This window comes from Phyllostomus hastatus, unplaced genomic scaffold, assembly GCF_019186645.2.
Source record: "Phyllostomus hastatus isolate PE091 unplaced genomic scaffold, TTU_PhHast_1.1 phas_scaffold_501, whole genome shotgun sequence".
Classification (NCBI taxonomy): Eukaryota; Metazoa; Chordata; class Mammalia; order Chiroptera; family Phyllostomidae; genus Phyllostomus; species Phyllostomus hastatus.
The window spans coordinates 52,726,660-52,746,473 of record NW_025334033.1 but is presented as its reverse complement, the minus strand read 5'-3'; the positions used below and the strand labels follow the sequence as shown (position 1 = coordinate 52,746,473).

The 19,814-nt window shown below is 51.8% G+C and overlaps 1 protein-coding gene across 7 annotated transcripts; it reads right to left on the bottom strand.

Moving 5' to 3' along the window:
* Positions 1-2,055: 2,055 nt before the first annotated feature.
* CIPC (CLOCK interacting pacemaker) lies at positions 2,056-19,563 on the bottom strand. 7 transcript variants are annotated; one of them, XM_045822786.1, is made up of 5 exons: positions 19,432-19,529; positions 17,105-17,273; positions 13,298-13,470; positions 9,473-9,642; positions 2,056-5,761 (listed from the first exon to the last, which is right to left on the bottom strand). In XM_045822786.1, exons 3-5 carry the CDS (start codon positions 13,431-13,433, stop codon positions 4,868-4,870), a joined length of 1,200 nt encoding a protein of 399 aa, XP_045678742.1. In that variant the 5' UTR covers positions 13,434-13,470; positions 17,105-17,273; positions 19,432-19,529; the 3' UTR covers positions 2,056-4,867. The 7 variants fall into 7 exon arrangements, with proteins under 7 accessions (XP_045678742.1, XP_045678739.1, XP_045678738.1 ...); XM_045822783.1 differs by having other exon boundaries at positions 17,105-17,341; positions 19,432-19,516; XM_045822782.1 differs by lacking the exon at positions 19,432-19,529 and adding an exon at positions 18,288-18,352 and having other exon boundaries at positions 17,105-17,341.
* Positions 19,564-19,814: the final 251 nt, after the last annotated feature.

The window sequence follows — 19,814 nt, the reverse complement described above, 5'->3', positions numbered from 1 at the left end:
GGAACCATACAGACTGTTCTTTCAAGTGATTCTCTCATGTCTTGCATAACCACCCTTCCGAGAGAGAGAGAGACAGGAGGGCCACGTGCTCTAAGAAAAACGGAACGATTCTGAGAAGAAAAGGCCAATGTATTTGGGCCCACAGAGTAACTCCTTGCAACAGACCCGTCAAAGAATGGATGGAGATGTCCCCTCTTCCCATTAGCTGTGAGTGAGATTTTGGTAAAAGATGGTCTTAATTATTACAAGCAAATGACCACCCCAAAGGGGTGGAATGCCATCACTTGTATTCATTCCATCGCTGGGTTTGGGGCAAGGCGGCTGCTTTGCTCTGTGGAGCAATTTTAAAACACTTGAGCAATTTTTCTTTTTTGCACTCCACCGTAATCTCCAGATGTCAAGTGGACGGCAGAGTGTTACTCGGCTCCTCTCGTGACAGAGGGAACCGCGGCAGCAGGGTTGGGTCTGCCGCCCCCCGTCTGCCTCCCTCCCCGGCCATTCTGTCGCCCAGCCTGACCTCTGGGCAGGCTGTGAGTACCTGAGAAAGAATGTTAAATCAGCCCAAGAGACTCCTTCTCAGACGCGCAGAAACATCCTTCCTGGCGGCGGGCAGAGAAATCAGGAAGGAAATAAGAACTAAACGATAGACTCTCCAGAACATAAAACCAGTCACATCCTTCATCTCAGGTGGGAGGAAAGCACTGATTGCAGATGACCGACCAGCAAAGGCCATTGTTTCATTTAACCCCCAAGTTACTCTCCTGTGGGACTAGTAATTCTTTGCTTGGGAATAGTCTTTTCTAGGGGAATTGGTGGATCCATGCGAGCTGCAACAAGGTAATGATAAGAAAGACACCACCAATGTGGACTGGCAAAATGGTTCTTCCAGAGTCACCTGTAATAAGATAAAACCTGGCAGAGCACTGTCATATAAAGCCATCTTGACAGAGCACTAGGAACCTACTTTGTAGGTTAAAATATTTTTATTACATTAACTGGACGGCTCACCCACCTGTAGCAGAGCCAGAGATCTCACGGGCGGTTGGAGCAGAGAACTGTGGGGAGAACCAGTTCCGATTCTTTATTATGCAGCTGAGAGGAGGGGCACCTAGAGAGGGTCAGCGACCCATCCAAGGTCACCTCATCAGTAACAGACGTGACAGGCGCGTGCAGGGCTCCAGACCCCAGCACACAGGCTGCAATCTGCAGCAATGCCATAAAAAATGTGAATCAGACATGTCCACACACGGGCCTCCTGGGTGGACATTGTTTCCACGTCTGGAAATCGTGCCGAGGGGCCGAGGGGTGCGCGCTCAGTAACTGTGCCCGCCTCGGTCCCGCAGAACCCGACTTATGGGCTCCTGCTTGTGTGGGTTCCCAGAGCAACTCAGCAGACGGTGTGTGGGAGAAACAGTGCTGTGAGGGTGAGACTACGGTGACCCTGCAGGCCTTTAACTGAGGGTAAGCTTTTTGTTCTTCCAGGGTCTTAAAAACACCCCATGAGGGACTTGTGGGGCAGGGAGGACACCACACATCTCCCTGTTGAGATGCTGCGGGTGAGCCTTGAGGAGGAGCAGGCATCGGGAATCGACTCTGAGGAGTGCGGAGGCAGGCCTGGAGGTGCCCTTGCCGGCCCCTCTGTTGCAGCAAGAACTTCACTCAGCGTGGCTGCAGTTTATCCCAGGACACAGCTGGAGTGGTTCTGTCATTCAAAAATTCTCCTTGTTACAGCGTCGGGTCAGATGGAAGGAATCGTTGGGCTGTTCTCTCCTCTCCTCCCAACCCACCCTGTGTAAACCTCCGAGAGTCCGGGGGACACTGCCTCACTCATTTGTCCCGAGACGGCTCGCATTCCCTCCACCATCACCCCGGTCTGGTCCGGTCCGGTCCGGTCCGGTCCGGGTCCGAGTCCGAGGGAGGGATCTCTGCAGGTTCAGCCTCTAACCCCAATGTGCCCCGACGACCTGCGCGCACGTTTGCGACTTCAGTCAAATCAAATACTTACTCTGGGTTTCACTTAGTATTTTTAAGCAGTTACGAAGCAAAAAGGCCAACTAGTTTTCAAGTAAGTGACTTTTATTTTTCTCTGACAATTCACAGTCAATCTCTACAAAACTTCATACTTCCTCAAGAGGATTCACATTTGGTAAGTAAGTCTCTACCCTAAAGAATGCATAGCTGGAAAAGCACTTCAGTATCTGCACGAGAGTTACTCTGCTGCTGGAGGAATCAGAGTCAAGTCAGACAATACTATGATCAATAAACAGCAATTAGAGTGTAATAAATTACAAGGTCATTAAACTACATCCCCACATCCCATTCAATCAGCAGCTTTTTCTAGATGTGTTTCAATATTGCCAACAAAACCTGCCAGAAGTTCTCCTAAGGACTGGCTTGAGCTAATCAGGTCGTCTCACTTCCAGCAAACAGCAGCTCTGCCACCGGGCGTCACACGGGACCCAATTCTGCCCCGAGAAGACCATTGCTGCTTACAGCTGTGTGCAACCCGCAAGGGTCTTCCGGGTCAGCTCCCAGGATCCTCCATTTGCTGACCTGGCTCCTGGCCCCAAACGTCTGCCAGTCTCACTGGACTGTCCTTCCGAGATCTAACTTCTCTGCTTGGCTTCACCTGCCTACAGCTCCCCTAGGGCAGGAGCACCCACGCTAAGAGCCCAGAGAAACTGCCAGCACCCATAGCAGAGAAGAGCTGCAAGTGGTGCCGCTGCTTCCTGCCACTCGGCAGTGAGGATCGGTGATGGCTTCCATCATCTTTCACCGGGACAGGAAGGGAAACGCAAACCTTAATCTAGGAAGAAGAGTCCGAGAGGCTTATAGCTCCACAGAGGGTTTTTCCGATGGAATAAATCTGGTTCTCAGCAACTATGTTCAGATTTTTGACACTAAGACTCACGACTCTCGCCCAGGCTGTTCTGAGTGCACCCGTCTCTACAGCTTTGCTGCCAAGCACACTCGATCGAAAAGGAAGCTTCCCGGCGTGGTGCGCAGACCAGAGCTGCTGCAGCTCCAGAGATTTGGGGAGGCACAGGGGCAGGCCAGGGCAAAACTGCTCAGTCGCTGAGTCTGCTTCAAGACACAGTTGCTCTGGTTTTTTGAAACTCTTTCAGAAAGCAAATGGCAGGTAGTAATTCTGCACTGATCAGGAGAGTTCAGAGATTTTACCAAGTCGTTTATTTCTATGTCTGTATCACCTAACTCATGCATGTTTGAGAACAGAGTGTAGGCAACCCAAAGCTTTGTAATTTTTCCACTATGTTAGAGTTACCACTGCCTAGCAAATACGAGCTTTAGCTTCTGTCTGGCCTTAGTAAAGCTTCAAGAACATTTTCCTTGCAGAAAAGCTGGTCATCCAGAAGTTGTTACTTAGATTTTTAAGAGGATGAAATTTTTAAATGAGAAAAGCTTTGCAACTTCACTATTAGAAATCTAGTTGACCTTAACAACGAAGCTGCAGAATGTGCATCACCTGTAAACTCTCATCACACCCCGCATCCCCAGATGAATTTCACAAGAGCAACACTCCCCCTCTGGGTTTGCTGCCAACATCCAACGCACGGAAGAAACACAGAAGACGCTGCCCCGCCGCTGTACCACATCACAGCGTGGCACATGGGAGAAATGAAGGCTCTGGAGGCCAAAAGAAAACCGACAGGATGTTCCCCAAGTGTGTGGGCTCCTATAGCTCGTAACCTCAGGATGATTTTACTCCCAAATCCATCAAGCTTAATAATCACTTGTTCCCTCTTTTAGGAAAAAAAAAAAAAAAAAAGTGGCAGCAGAGGGTTAACTTATGCTACTTACTCTCAGGAACCATGAAGCTATCCTTAAGATGTTCACACGTAAGACCTGGCCGGGTGGCTCCATTGGTTAGAGCGTCTTCCCAATATACCAAGGTTGTGGGTTCAATCCCAGGTCAGGGCACATACAAGAATCAACCAATGAATGCATAAATAAGTAGAAGAACAAACTGATGTTTCTCTCTCTAAAATAAAAAAAATTAACACATAAAACTGGCTGCATTGTTTCGAGAGGAGAAAGAAGAAAAGCACAGAGTGCCAGAATCTTCCCGCTCCTGACCGAGAGATACTGACCATGTCTGTCTTCGGACTCGAAGTCCAAGGAGTGACTCGCCCACTGTGATGCCAGGCGGTGCCGAGCCTCTTCCGCACCTTAAACCCTGCAGCTGCCTGCCTGCCTGCCAGGTTAAGCGAAGGGAAACCTGGTTCGTGATGCAAGTGTAAGAGTGAGATGGAACTGCCCTTTCCTCCCGGCTTTCAGGCTTAGGAAACAAAGCTTTAAGGGATTAAGTGCTCGCACCCTACGCCCAACCTGTGCCCAGAGCATTTCGGGTTCACTCAGATGTCGAGATGCCTCAGGAACGCAGACACACTTCCTCTCACTTTTCTGTAAGACATTCAGGGAAGACCTGTGAAGGGATCCTTATGTCACCCACTCCTGGCCTGACAGGCACCACCCTGTATGCTCATCCATGCCACTGCACCTCTGATCACGGGGGGTGAGTGGGATGGTGGGGGGGCGGCAATGAGAAGGACCTCCCATACTCCTCTCCTGCTTTGCCCCGAGATCCATCTGAGTGCCTGCAGGCTAAGGAAGGGGGACTCCAGGACACCCCGAAGCTGAGGTCCTCAGCAGAACAGACGTATGTAAACTGTGCATAGACCACAGGTTAAGACAGCAGCCAGGTACTGGCAGGTGGCCTCATGAGTGAACTGCTGAACAGTTTAGATTAGAAGGAGAAGCTCGTATACAAGCTTTGGGAAATGGGAGTATGGTAACAGCCAAGGGGTTAAGAGAACCACTCAAGTAACAGGAAGACCCGCCCTCTGTGCTACATGTCTGGGCGGTCAGAGAACGCGTCTAGGTCACTGCCAGAATGACTGGACCCTGACGTGAGGGACGCCTGCAGCTTGGCCCAGGCCTGAGGAGCCCTGCCCTTGATGGCCTCTACCAGGAGCTGCGTCTGCTCCTTTAGCTGGTCTAGCTCCACCTGAGTGGCCTGGTTCTGACGGATCAACTCCTTGGTTTTCAAAGTGATCTCCAGCAGGCCAGACTTGTGCAGGACTACCAGGGTGTTCTGGAAGCGCCTGTGTCTGCTCTGCCGCTGCTCCGCGAAGATATCTGGGCTGCGGCAGAGGTGCTCCGAGGCCCACAGAGGCGAGCCGTGATTAGCTGGCAGCGGTGAGAGCGGGGAGCTGCTCTCCAGCCCATGCGGAGTGCTGTCTGAGGCACAGACAGGACTGGCGGGGGAAGCAAAGGTCAGACTGGGAGCTTTAGCCACGTGGCTGCTGGACACCGGCTGAAGAGTCTGTGGACTTCCACCTGCTGCTAGGGAGGAGGGCGTGCCCTGCAGAGCTGAGTCCTCTGCCAGCTTGGTGCTGGGGGGCACCGCAGGCGGGGGGCTGGAGGACACAGCACCAGTCTTGGCGGGCTCACTGGCAGGCGAGCTCGGCCCGGGCCTCTCGGTGCGGATTTTCTTCTGCGTTCCACGCTCTCTTTCCTTGGGGCTCAGGGACAGGCCCCTTTTGCCCGGATGTGGGGCTATTTTGGTGTAAGAATTCAGAATGGGCAAGTAGTTCCTGGAGTCCGACTTTTTCTCGCCAGCGTGACAGGGCCTGACAGGAGACGGGACGGGCGGGTGAAGGAGCAGCAGCTGCGGCTGTGCTGAGATCACTTCGAAGGAGGGCTGGACGGTCCAGGACTGGAGCTGGGAGGAGCCGCCGCCCTGCAAGCAGAAGAGCAGCACACTGCGCGTTACCCTGGGGGTGGGGGCGGGGTGGGGGGGTGGTGCTCCCGGCTCCTGCCACGGGCAGAGCAGAGAGACTCCTAACAGTTCCAAGTGCAGAGCGCCCCTCACGTCAAGGGCAGCCTTTCTCAGGAACACGGCTGGAGAAGTTGTGTGAGCTCCTGAGTGGCTTACAAACCATTCGGGCCCAATGTCGCCTTTTTTTTTTTCTTTTCCTAAGGGAAAACTGAAGGAAATCTCTATTTTTATTCAAGTGCCATCACTCAGGAACAGAAATTGTAGGTAGGTGAAGTAATGACAGTAAAGGTCACAACTGAGGCAATAAAAATATAAATAGTACAATTTCTTGGCATAAGTTGAAATGTGCTAATCTCGAGATTACAAATGTGACTCCACATCAAAGTCTATCCTCATTTAGTTGCACCTGGAACCTCTTTCACCTGAACACAACTCTTGGTTAAAAAGTTACAAGTTGTCGGGAGTCCACGGGCCCCTTTATAAGGCAGTGACAACCAACAGTGGTAAAACCACTCACGATAATACGGGTCCCCATGCACCGCCGCTTACTGCAGGCCAGCACTGTGGGCGACGCTCCACACGGGCTGTTTCCACGACAACCCCACGGGGCAGCTGCCATTTCCCTCCGCAGACAGGAAACTGGGCTGTGGGAAGTTGAATGACTTGCTTCGAGGGAACGAGATGCTAAAGGCCAGAGCTGGGATTCCGTCCTCTGACTGACTCTACAGCCCACCCTGACCATTTTGATACACAGCCTTTGGTATATTGCTCCTTGAATATATTTTTATTTTTAATTAAAGTACTGATTCAGGTGGAAATCTACTATAATAAAGAAGGGCGTGGCTATCTATTTCCAACCTTTTTTTAAAAAGATTTTATTAGTTTATTTTTAGAGAGGGGGAAAGGAGGGCCAAAGAGAGGGAAACATCAGTGTGTGGTTGCCTCTCGAGCGCCCCCTACTGAGGACCTGGCCCGCAACCCTGGCATGTGCCCTGACCAGGAACCAAAACACCGACCCTCTGGTTTGCAGGCCAGCACTCAGTCCACGGAGCCACACGAGTCAGGGCTATTTCCAACATTTAAAAGCCAGGCCAGTTCCAATCTGGTCCCAAAGATCTGAGTGTGGAGGCCAGGCAGAGAGCCTGCCAGAGGTTCTCATCCTTGGTGGGGAGGTCATGTGATTTGGCCGAAGGAAGCTACCTCCCACCCACGCACACCGCCTTGCACACATTTCAGCCTCTTTGACGTGTGACTAGTAACTTTAGGCTCATCTCCTGGGCAAGGGTTGGGGTGACCTGGAGAGCCCATCCTGGAGCCCTCCTGGTGCTCAGACACACCCCGGGATGTAGGTGAGCAAGCAGCGTGAGGCCGAGCACCACGCCGCCGTGCCGGAGGAGGCCCACAGTCAGCAGCCCTTCCGAGCTCAGCTCAGCTCGGCTCGGCCAGGAGCATGACATCAGGCCAGCCTCCTGCTCGCTCGCGCCTGCGGTGGGTCTACAAGGCAGACGGGCCCAGGAAATCTCTAATCCATGCCTTTCCTGAATGGGTTCCACTGGACTCCTCCTCACGCTGCTGTTCATGCCCACTGCCGTGCTAGATACTTAGCTCACTTGTTCTAATTATTAGATTTCACAATGTATTATTTTTAAGATTCCATTTACTTACTCTTAGAGAGAGGGGAAGGAAGGGAGGGGGAGAGAGAGAGAAACAACCACCTGTGAGAGAGGAACACTCATCCGTTGCCTCTCACGCCCCCAGCCGGGGACCTGGCCCGCAACCAGGCATGGGCCCCGACCGGGAACCATCCAGTGACCTTTCCCTTTGCCAGACGACGCCCAACCCGCTGAGCCTCGCCAGCTAGGGCTCCAGTGTATTGTGCATGCTGAAATCATCTGAGGGAACACGGGACAAGGTTTCGGACTTGGCTGCCATCTCAGAAGCATTTCACATAGGGCCTTTGTGTGGAAGATGAGGAAACTGACGAGCAGGGTGCTTAAGGGTAACTGTGTGCAAGATCGCACAGTGCAGTGGCAGACCCGGACTCAGACCCTCAAAAGGGGGAGATCTGAAACCAAGACATTACACAATACACACGGAGTTTTAAAAGTACATCACTATTTCAATCTCGGAATATGCTGGATTCTAGCCCGTGTGAAAAAAACAAGAGGAAACTCCTAGACTCTGCCATTAGGTCAGCCCGCCCCGAGCCTCCCATCCCTGGCGGCCCAGCAGCCTTGCCCGCGGGTCTTTGTCCCGGAGGAGGCAGCTCCGCTGGGAAAGCCTCCTCACTCCGCAGCTGCCAGCCTCGCCTAGGACAAAGAAGGCACAGAAACACAGACACACAAGCAGCGGCGACAGGGGCGCCAGAGAGGGCGGCGGGGAGAGGAAGAGCCAGGGGAGTGGGAGCCCTGAGCAGCGCGCCTCGGCGCCGGCGGGGTGGACAGGAGAAGCACGTTTGGGCTCCATCTCATGTCTTGATTCTCTCTCTCTCTGTTCAGAAAGCAGAGCTGTTCTTCCCGCTGAGACGTGATCTGCCAAGCAAACATCTTCAAATTCTTTTTTCCAAACTCACTGGGATGCCTTGCTGAAAGTCAGTTTGTGTTCCTCAGAAATAACTAGGGATTGGCTAAGAGGTGAAGGTGTCAGGTCAGGCTACAGGCACGTATGGTATGTTCTTCCGCCTAAGGTGGGAAGGTCGACAATAGGAAGCCGGATTCCAAACGTCCCTGGCTTCAAGCAGCCTCATCAGTGAACCTGTGGACCCACGTGGGAACCGGTATAATTTAGAGCAAACTGGGGTGAGGTTAAGTGTTCTTTAACCCAGTTCACGTGACTAAGTTCTCTTTCAAACATGGGGCTTAGATTTCCATCTAAATCTTCTTGTCTTGCATATCTGGACAATAACCACATATCACGTACAGTTATGTAACAAAGCCCACGGCAGGGTTTCTGAGCTCCATGGCCAAGCTGTGTGGCCTCCGCTGGGACAGCCATCCCCACACCACAGAGCTGCTTTCTCACTGGTGACAGGGCTTCGGCTGATTACCAAGAAAAGGCTCAATGTGACATGAGGGACATGGAAACTGCCTCTACTTCTCAAACAAATAAATGCATCCTACGTTTCTAAATTCCCAGGGCATTTCAAATTAAAAAGAGATCCTTTTGTTTACACCCTAAATTCTGTCACATATTAGACTGCACTATAAGTTACGACATTTCCACTTCCTTCCTTCACACGAGACTAAAGAATTCTGGTACTGCCCTGGCTGGTGTGGCTCAGCTGGTTGGGTGTCGTCCCCTAAACTGAAGGGTCGCGGCTTCAATTCCCAGTCAGGGCACGTGCCTGGGTTGTGGGTTCAGTCCCCAGTTGGGGCACTTACTGGAGGCAACTAATTGCTGTTTCTCTCACATCAATGTTTCTCTCTCTCTCTGGAATCGATGGATATATCCTCTGGTGATGATTATAAGAAAAAAGAATTCCAGTGTCCCTTTGAACAAACCAGGGCTATAAAAATAAACCAATCTCGCTGTCTGGAAAATGAGAACACACGTCACGACTCCTGCAGCCCCTTGACACTGCTGTCGGCGGTGGGGAGAAAACACCCTGCGTTCTGACCGTCTGCCCCGGCACCCTGCTCAGAGGCGGCCTCGGGAGAGAGCGCCCCTCCTCACCTGTCTGACCAGCACGTTCTTCATGACGACCATGGGGGACAGTGTGGGGAAGGCGCTACCAGCCGTCTTGGAGGTCTGCCTCGGCCTGTCCGGCCGGCTCCAGCCCAAGGCACCCAGCACGTCCTCGGAGTCCATCTGCTCGGCCGAGCTCAGACATTCCGAACTCCCATCTGGGGGCAGAAAAACAGTCGGTTCACTCAGGACAGGGACTCTCAGGCAGGCCTCCCAGGGAGTGGTGGGTGGCACCCCTTGAAACTGAGTGGAACCTTCGTGAGATGGGGTTTTTGTACATTTCTCTGAGGACAGGGTTTTTAACTGTCATTGGATTCTCGATGGGATCCTTAACTACCACTGCCACCCCAAGAGACTGACTGCCCTAGGACTCCCTTCCAACCCCCTCACAGGCAAAGCCCTGCGTCCACTCGGGCTCGTGACAGCCATCACCACGGGTGCACAGGGGAACTGGGAAAGGCTTCAAGGGCAGTGCACACCTGTCAAGAAAGTGTCGCTGAGAGGGGAGGGCAGTGTGTGCACGACCTGGGGCAGGACGAAGGCCTCCGAGAGGCTCTGGGCCTCACAGTGGAATTATAAAAACAGCAAAACCAATCTGTAAACCTCAAAACTTACATCCATGCTTAGAAACTAAAATAGCTTCCTTCTAAGTTTTCTAATTGTCAATTCTGGGTACGTTCACCAAAGCTGAAGTTTAAAACGTGTCTGTCTCTGTTGTTCCCTCCACCCGGTGAGGTGCCTCCTTTGCTGGTGCTTTGAGTGCATGAGCGTGCTGACTGGGGGTCCTGCACCCTGGGAGACAGATGCTCTCTAAGGAAGAGAGAGTACGATTGCCCTCTGTGATCCATCAGAAAGTACTCAGCTCCCTATTGCAGCAAACCCTGAGACTGCAGTAGCCCTGGGGGGCCCTAGATGCTCACTAGGCTCTCAGAATAATCTGGATGAGGCAGGACCAGAATGTGACTTTAATTTAAATGAGCACAACTGTCAGAACTCGCATTTAAATCAGAATCTCCAGGGACGCCTTTTAGGAATTCCAGATATTGGGGTCCTCCCCTCAATCCACTGAACGGACTCATCTCGCACCCAGGCAGGTACAGGTTCACAACTGGGCGCCTCTAGTCAAGAACCACTGGGCCAGAAACAAAGACCTCGGCAGCAGAGTGCATAGCTGGTGCCTGGGTCTGGGTTCCTAAATGCCATCCTGCACGAACAGCAAACCAGGGCTCCTTGGATTGCAAGTCTTTGGCAGGGAAGGACATCTCGCTGTCCCGGAAAGCAACAAGGTACTCCAACGCAGATGGAGGCACGTGGAAAAGACACAGGAGCTAACCAGCAGGCCAAACAGGGGGCAATCTGAGTACAGAAAAGAGTAATGATAATGTGTCGACAAACTGGATTACAGAAGAATTCCATGAGCCACTGCAATACTCAAAAAGGGGGTGGAGGAGGGAAAGTGCTTCTTTCCAGAGAACGTCAGCTAATAAAATGCACGAGGACTAATGGGAGTGGATCGCCGTTTTTAAACCACAAAGGCAGTAACTGGTTTGGGCAAAGACCGTAAGTGGATGCTGAAACCACTGGCCAAGAGTTTGCCGGGGACAGGATAGTCACGCCATCTCAAAGTATCATCTCATACCTACCTTGCTTATAATTAATTACTAGGAGAAAAGGGCACTTTTATAATATGAAACCTAGCATGCTGCCTTAACCAAGTATTAGCACTGCCTTAACCGAGTGATCAACCAGAGCAGCGCCCAGAGTAAGCCGCATTTAAGAGTTTCCTTGTGTGTGCAATGAGGAGGATGTTAACAGAAAAAAAAATGCAGTAGTTTGGCAAAAGAAAGATTCATCCTGGTCCTAGTAATGGGGAAGCTACCAGAAGAATCCAGAGTGTGAGACATTCTACAAAACAGGCCTAACTCATTCAAAGATGTCAATGTCATAAAAAAGAAAACGAAAAAAAGAAAGGACAGAAAAGGAAAGACGAGGGAGCTGTTCTGAACAGAGTAAGACTGAAAAGACAGGGCAACTAAATGAAAGGCACCGTCTTCAATAGACTCTGGATATACAACAGACGAAATGACTCACAGCCACAAAGGACACTATTGGGGTGATGGGAAAAACTCGGAGTGTGGACTGCAGGCTAATTAGTAATTGCAGATTACGCCACGCTGTCAGGTAACTGAAGCAATAACTCGGGCGGTGACGAAATCACTGGCACCCGGCCCCGATGTGGCCGGAGGCATTCACTGGGGTCACTTTCTGGAGCACAACCCGTCCGATGAGTTTCACTAGAGCCTGCGTCTGACCGGCACGATGCTTTGTAAAGCTCTTCCACATGGGGAATAGGAAAGCCGTCAGAAGCACTGTCCAGACTCTGGGGCAGAGTGGAAAACAACTGGCCTGACAACGGTGGCAAGAGGAAAAATGTCAACAGTACTGAGAAAAATAGGTGGTGGGATGATGAATGACATTTATATTTTTCTCTGCACGTTTCTACATTTCTGAGCTTCTACAATGAGCATGTATTAACTTCGAGACATGAAACTCAGATGAAAACAAGCACGACATTCAAAGAAAAAACAGAGGCACGAAGCCTGCCGCGTTTCCCAACCCATCTGATCACACCAAGCACCAGACGTTCCAGGCCCTCCCCCAGCACCCTTCATGTCCCGATGTCCCGGAGAGGGGCCCGGGGAGCAGTGTTTTTGACAAATGCCTCAGATGGGCCCCATGAGGAGGCAAGCTTGAGACAGTGCAAAGCGACAGGGAAGAAAAGCCCAAATGGCTACACGCTGGCCCTGCCCTTTCAGGACTGTCCCTTATTCTAGTTCCTGGGTCCGTCGGTGCCCTGTGCCTTTCTGAGCAACGGTCTATTTGTAATTTTCTGCCTACTGGGGGAAAATATAACGCATCAGTCTAAGGATGAGGCAGATCCAGTATTCCTAACAGCTGTACTTCTCACCATAAGCTAAGGAATCAACAGGACAGACTGAGTAGTCTCAGTGATGCCGGATGACATCCCTCTTCCCCTATCTAGGAGAGGGCTCCACCTCAGGACGGCACCCCAGCCAGAGTGCCCTGCATCACTGCGCTGCCTCCCCTGGGCCAAAACATTGCCCCTGGAGCCATAGTCCCATGTCGAGACCACCCTCACACCTGGAAATAGAAGAGAACATCTGCGCAAAACCAAGAGGTTCCCTGGGTGTGCAGCTGGCCCTTTCAGGTAAGACTTAAGACAAACTGCTACGGAAGATCATTCTACTTTCTTGGCCCTGAGGACGCTCAAGTTTGGAACTGGGCCCAGAGGCTCCCAGTCCAAACACAGAAGGCATGGCTCCCGGGAGGGTGGGTTGTAGAGGGGAAGCGTTTTTAAGCAAAATTATGTTCTTAGCAAAAAGGTTATCTTAACAAATGATATGTTACTTTTGTTTAATTTGTTACTTGGAAACCACATGCAGTATTTTCCCTGCAGTGTAACTATTCCCATGAAAAAGCAGCTAAGACAGCAGAATTATGGGTACTGAAACATTTTTGTTCCAGTAACCATTTGCAACAGTTGGGAATGTAAGATTTAAAACTGAGAGTCTGAGTTGAAAAAAGATGTCAAATCATTCCTTCGGAACAAACCCCGCGGGGACTCTGATGGGGACCTGCCACATGGCACCAGAATTGCCATTTTAAGAGATCAGATATTTCTCTACTCTGTGCGTGAGAGCTTCCCATCCTCATCACACAAATGAGTGATAGGGAGGGACTTTTTCAGGCAGATCACTCATTACAATGTAGAAAGGAGGAGGTGTTTTTAACCTGAGAATCCAGAGTCCTTGTCTGACTCGGCAGCGGCCGTGCCCGGTGGACGGGGCGCCTTTTTCACCTCTGCGCCTTTGCCCAGCTTGGCCGGGAGCCTCCGGGGGCTCTCCCTGGGTGGGTTCTTCCTCTCCATGTCTCACTGGGCTGGAGGCGAATGCATCTGGGGTGCCCTGTGGAGACAACAATTACGTAAGAAGTCCAGCCCTAGAGAGTTGAAACAGGTGAGGGAAATGGTGCGTAAGGTGGGTTGCGAAGAACACCGGTCTCACCCGTGTCCTCTGTATCTTCTCGGGTCTCAGCTGAAGAGGCTTCAAGGTTACTCAACACTAGAAGGGCTTCCACCCAGAAGGAGGTCCACTGTCCTCTCCCTGCCCTCAAATTCCATTATGAATTCAAGGCACACAGACCACACTCAGTGGAGGCTTTGTAAACAGCTAACAAAGGCACATTTGATTAGGCTTCTGGGCCGGGCAGGGGGAGCGGAGGGAATGTCCATCTGGGACGAGGCTTGCCTTCCCAGGACACGTTTGTCACCTCCCACGGTGTGGTTTCTCAAACTAACCTTTCACTTCTCTGGGTGTCTTACCAAACAGAGCAAAAACAACTCCTCATATATATGCACACTCCCTTTTGGGCTTAAAAGGCACTTCTGTGCACAAAGAAGGTCAGGAGAATAGTGCTTTGCTTCTATAAAAGCCTATAACATTATTTCTGCTAGTGTTACCTCAAGCCCATAACATCACTGCTGTTAATGTTGCTGTACCTCTCTACGGAGGAGGAGGTTGAAGTTCAGATTAGGTCACACACTGAGTCACTTATAAATGTTTACCAAGTGCCCACTGTGAACCAGGCATTGTGCTAGGACACAGGGTGATACGGGGTGAGCCCAAGAGACATGGTCTACCTTCCTGGAGCTCACACTCTCGAGAGAGAGACAGACATCAATCAAGTAATCACACAATTAGTATTTTGATAACAGCTATGAAGGGGAGGGGCTAACAGTCTAATAGTCTGGGGGACAGGGAAGTGGCATGCAGGTGGGATCTGGGGGACGAGACAGAGTTACTGGGAGTTAGCAGAAGTTCCAAAGTGACCTGGGGGGAGGGGTCTGGGTGGGGCGTGGAAGTGTGAAGGCCGCAAGGGAGACAGAAGCCTGACCTGAACAAGGAGCTGAAAGGCCAGGGAGGCCAGAGCTGGGGGGGGGGAGGAGGCCACGCCCTGACACTGGAAGGGTTGGTGGGGGCCAGACAGGCAGCGCCTTGTAACCCACGTTGTAAAGACTTCAGCTATTAACTTAAGAGTGATGGAAAGTCACGGGAGGATTTTAACCAGAAGTGTGAGATTGGATCTGCATTTTTAAAGCATTTGGATGCTGGACCGAGACTAAAGTAGGGAGAGGCAGAGTGGCGTTGAGATCATCTAGACACTGCTGTGCGACGACACAGTCCAGGTGATGTTATAAGGTGGTGGCAGTGGACGTGGAGAGAAGCAAACAGACTGGAGACATATTTAGGAGGCTGACTGGATGGGGCTCAGTGACTGTACGTTGGGGGACAGATGGTGGTGCCAAGAAGGGCACAGAGGACACGTGGCGGGGTGGCCGGGCTGGTTCAGTTCAGGCCACGTACAGGGAAGCGACTATGGGTCATGCAAGTGTAGACGCTGCCACACGGACCTGCTGGGAGCCCGGGAAGAAGCCTGGATTCGCCCAGGGACACACAGCGCGCCCACGGCAGAGCCATGACTGAGCCGATAGCGCAGGGAGTTAGACGAACAAGCCCTTCCAAGGGCTGGCAGGGGCTGAAAATGGTCCAGATATTTTCACCAAGCCACCTGAGGCACTGGGAACCGGCGACAAGAACACAGGGACACAACAACAGGGGGCTGACAAGGACAGTGACAATAATAAAACTGGGTACGTGCTGGTCTGAATGTCTGTGCCCGCCCCCTCAAGTCCACGTGTTGAAGCCCTAACCCCCAGGATGAGGAGGTGGCCTTTGGGAAGTGCTGAAATCATGAGGGTGCTGCCCTCATGAGCAGGATTAGAGCCGTATAACAGAGGCCCCAGAGAGCTCCCCAGCCCCTTCCACCAGGTGAGGACACAACGGGAAGTCCGGGACCCAGAAGCGGGCCCTCACTGACCATGCCAGCCCTCTGACCTCGGACTACCAGCCTCTAGAACCACTAGACATAAATTCCTGTTGTTTATGAGCCACCCAGTCTGTGATATTTTGTAATAGCAGCCCAAGTGGACTAAGGTGTAAGCAAAGCCTAGTGACACTTGAATTCATAATCCACTTTCAGCTCCATCCATTTGCCCCAGGGACAGAGGAGCATGAGCCCCCTGCCAAACAGCAGTGTGTCTGGAATACCCTGAAATGCCAAGTCTGAACATTTCTGCTAATACGGGATCTCGTGAAGAACGTCAGCTACTGCAGAAGCAGAGGAGGGATTCCAAATAAAATTAAACGGAAGACAAGGATGCCTGTGAGCATCCCTGAGCAACCCTCTTGCTCATACTTTTGCATGCAGTATAAATGGACCAAAGGGAACACATCAATCTGAATGAGACGGAATTTTAAACACAATCCCAAGCAAAAATTATTTTGTGCCTTATCGACCTCACTTAAGGGAACCGGTTTCCCATGTCACACTAAGCACTCTTTGACAGGTCAGAGGGTTGGCCCTTTGTGCACAGAAGATAAACAACTGCACTGTCCCGTCTCGCACAGCATTACGCAAAAGCAACATCTCCCTGTTGGACAGCCAGGCAGGCCGACAGCATGGACAATACAGCTTTAAAAATAGACTGACATGTGAAAATGTATCTCTAATTAAGTCGTAATCCTTCTATGTGAAACCCAACAAACATGCATGGTTTCATTTCCCTGAAATAACTCTACCTGAAAGTGAACAGGAGTAGCTGTTCAAAACGGAAGTAGCTGTAGCCTATGGATGGGCCATCGGACTTATTCGGGTCTGACCCTGCTGTTGATTTAAATTAGGAAAGATGCTCATGTCAGTTGCAACTGATTAAGAACCCGACAGCCCTGGCTGGTGTGGCTCAGGGGGTTGGGCGTCGTACTACAAACTGAAAAGGCACCGGTTTGATTCCTGGTCAGGGCACATGCCTGGGTTGTGGGCCAGGTCCCCGGCTGGGGGTGTGCAAGAGGCAACTGAGTGATGTTTCTCTCACACACTGATGTTGCTCTCCCTCTTTTCCTCCCTCCCTTTCCCTCTCTCTAAAAATATAAATAAATAAAAGGACTTGGCAAAGTTTCCCATTATCTTACAAAATATAAATTATGTTCCAGGTTTTTAAGATAAAGCATCCCAGTTTAGTTTTCTACAACCCTTGTGACAAGACAAGGTCTTGCTGCTGATATGAAAGAGCGGTTAGCAGAGCTACAAAAGATACACAGGAATTTACTCTGGCCCATCAAAGACCTGCAGGACAATACTGATGGTGGAATCAAAATGCTGAAACACTGACAAACTGGTGAAAAGGAAAACAGACGCCAAAATTTTAGATCCTGGGGAACTGGCGGCAGGTGGAAGTAAAAACCACACAGTCCGCTTGAGAATAGCAAGTGAACTACTCTGGATGCGAAAGTGTCTAAAAACGTGAAAGCCTCCGCCCGCAGTTCTCACTGCAGCAGAAAGCTTTAATGCTCAGCGGCATCCAACAAAGCTGGAGAAAGCGGGGCTGCCTCCCACCCTGGCCCCTCTGCTCCGAGAGGGGCACTTCCTTCCTGGAAGTGGCACTGAGGACCCAACCAGCCCAAGAACAGCAGACCCACTCACATGCACACAGGCAGCAGACGAGGCTCTCCGCAGGAGGGGCGAGTAATGGTGTCTATTTCGGCGCTCTCACACCCAGTGCCGCAAGGACGGACGGCAAAGTCCAAAAACCTCAGAAGGGTTTTTCCTTCCTCCTCAGGGTTATTTTCCAATAAAGACAGATGCTCATGAGCTGACGAGGGGTTGAAAATGAGTTACCACGCTGTCACCCACTGTGTCATCTCTGCTTCCTGGCACAGACTGGAAACCACAAAAACCGCCTTACAAACATGGCATATCCTCAGGTGCCTGACTCTGTTAAAAGGACTCCACCATGAGCTCCCCAAACTGCCAGGATCAACCCTAACTGGGCCTCTTGCTAAATGCATCAGTAACGCAGGGTCCAAAGGTCCAGGGAGAGAACAGTACGTGCTAAAACTTATCATGAAAGTGAATGCAAATATAGAGGTTTATACAAACAGGTGTAAGATAAAATTCTAACGAGTGCTCCACAGCACTTGGCTCTTCTATCTTTGCACTTCTACCACTCCAGCTAATTGTGTCTCCTCAGCATCAACAGTTTGGGTTTTGTGGGGGTTTTTTTTTGTTTTGTTTTTTTTTTGCAACCTCAGCCCCCAACAATATGTATGAGGGACTCAAGAGAATAATTAATTCCTACAGCTCTTCTGGCCTGCTGAGCCTCACTGACAGCCCCAGCAGCTTAGCTGCCACTGAAATACCTGAACAGCTTGAAGGTCAAGATTCTGCATTTCCAAACACCACCGTCACCTCCACATCTAACTTCCAGCTCTGGCCTCCTGCAGGAGGCAGATCTCTCATCTAGCCCTGATTCTCAGAGGAAAACTCAGGGATAAATAAATTCATCAACCAAACTAAAGGTTGGGTAACCCCAAAACAATCTCTATGATGATGTAGGCTTATGGTAAAAAGGAGACCCGAGGTTTACAGGAAAGGATCTGAAATGCTGCTCTCGGATCTCTCCTTTTATAGATACTTGGCAACTTTCCCGGGAGCTCAAGTTCCCTTTAAAATGTGTCACATGTATAACACGCGTGCATGCACCGAGTTGTGAGGAGAAAGCCCAAGCAGAGACTTAAATACAATAAAGTGACAAGGTCATAAAACTCTAAGACCTCCCCGCCCAGAAAACCATGAGTAATCCCAGTTAGAATTATAAATACATTACTAGGTTTTCTCTGAAGTCATTTTCTCTTGGTCTGCATGTGTGAAGATACCATCCCGGGGAAATGTCTGTGTATTATAACAGGGGAAACGTCTATTATAACAGAGAACACCCCCCACCCCACCCCATCTACCTAGGTCTCTAATATTCATCTTCCCCTTCACATCCATTTTCATTCTTCCACTTGGCTGCAAAAATCCATGTCAAAGGTGTTACACCCGGATCCCATACAATGTCCTCTGTTTGGCACCTGGTATGGCTCACTCCATTCTCCTCTCCTCAAACTCCCTGCTTCCAGCAGGTCCCACAGTACCTGCACCCACCTCCCCATCCGCTTCAGCCAAGGCTGCAGCTGTGCCAGGCGGCAGAAGCACTCTCCAGGCAGGCAAGCCTGCCAGCTGGGCAGGGCGGAACTGGGCAGACCCTACTAGGACGGTGCTGTGGCTGGCATCCCACCAGCCTCCCGGGGCGAACGCCCAGGCGGTGCACACTGCCAGGACTTGGGCAATAACGGAGAGGCTGAATTCGGGCTGCACCTGGGCCTGGATCCGAGCTCTGCTCAATCCACCCACCAACCCCTTACTTGGTACTCCTTCCCCATCTCCCCGAACCCTGGCACCCTGCCCGGCCGGCTGGCCACCCAGGGGAAACAAACCAGCCAAGTGAGGGAGTGACAGCAGGTCTCTGGAAAAGGCGGCACACCTGTGCCCCGGACCCCTTAATGGGTTACCAGCTCCCGCACCCACTCACCTACCCCGTCCCTGCCCCTCCGTTCACAACTTGGCAGGGGGTCTCCAGGCTCTCCCCCTGCCCGGAAGCCCTGCAGGCTGTTAACCCCAGAGGCCAGGGCCCACCTGCCCTAACGGTCTTACACCCCTGGCACCTCACACAAGCCCCCTCTCAGGACACAGCCCCGTCCTCACCCGTGATTCCTTCCCCCAGGCGGTACCACCCCTCACAGCCAAACCAACCAACTCAGTGGGAGAGGTACGCACAGCATCTGATCCCACCATTTGGCCTTCTGTGCCCCAAAAGTCCAAGTTGCCCCTCTTGACTACCTCGCGTCCCTCTTTCCCCTACTCCCACCTCCTCTCCCCACGCTCCTCGCTCAAACCCTCTCTTCGTGCGCCCAGACCTCCTTTCTCACCTAGGGCCGAGGTCGCCGCTTCACGACCAACCTGCGGGTCAGGTGGCGCATGCGCCAGCCCGGCCGTGCTGCTCCATGACAACCCAGTAGGCGCCCCGTCTCCAACAATACCTCCGCCCCCCGGCCTCCCGCCCCTTTCTCCTCCCTCCGCCCCCGCGGCGGCTTCCACCAGCCACGTGATCCGGCTCGGAGGACCCAACACCATGGAGACTGCCCGCTGTTATCCTAGAAGGGCCCTTGGAGGCGCACCCTGTTCCCGCCTCCGCCGTAACGCGAGCTCCGCACGCCGCTCAGGGAGCACCGACGCCCCGAAGAGGCTGGCACTCTCTCCGCGGAGGGCGGGTGTCTCTATGGTTATTTCCCAGGCCCTGTCGCCATTTTGT

Bases quoted from the DNA above. Each gene is read 5' to 3' on its own strand.
- CIPC (XM_045822784.1), bottom strand. From the start codon at position 13,433: ATGGAGAGGAAGAACCCACCCAGGGAGAGCCCCCGGAGGCTCCCGGCC. The intron at 9,643-13,297 runs GTTAAAAACACC...TTCTGCCCCCAG, and splicing joins CAAGGACTCTGGATTCTCAG to ATGGGAGTTCGGAATGTCTG. The intron at 5,762-9,472 runs GTGAGGAGGGGC...TTCTGCTTGCAG, and splicing joins AGAACGTGCTGGTCAGACAG to GGCGGCGGCTCCTCCCAGCT.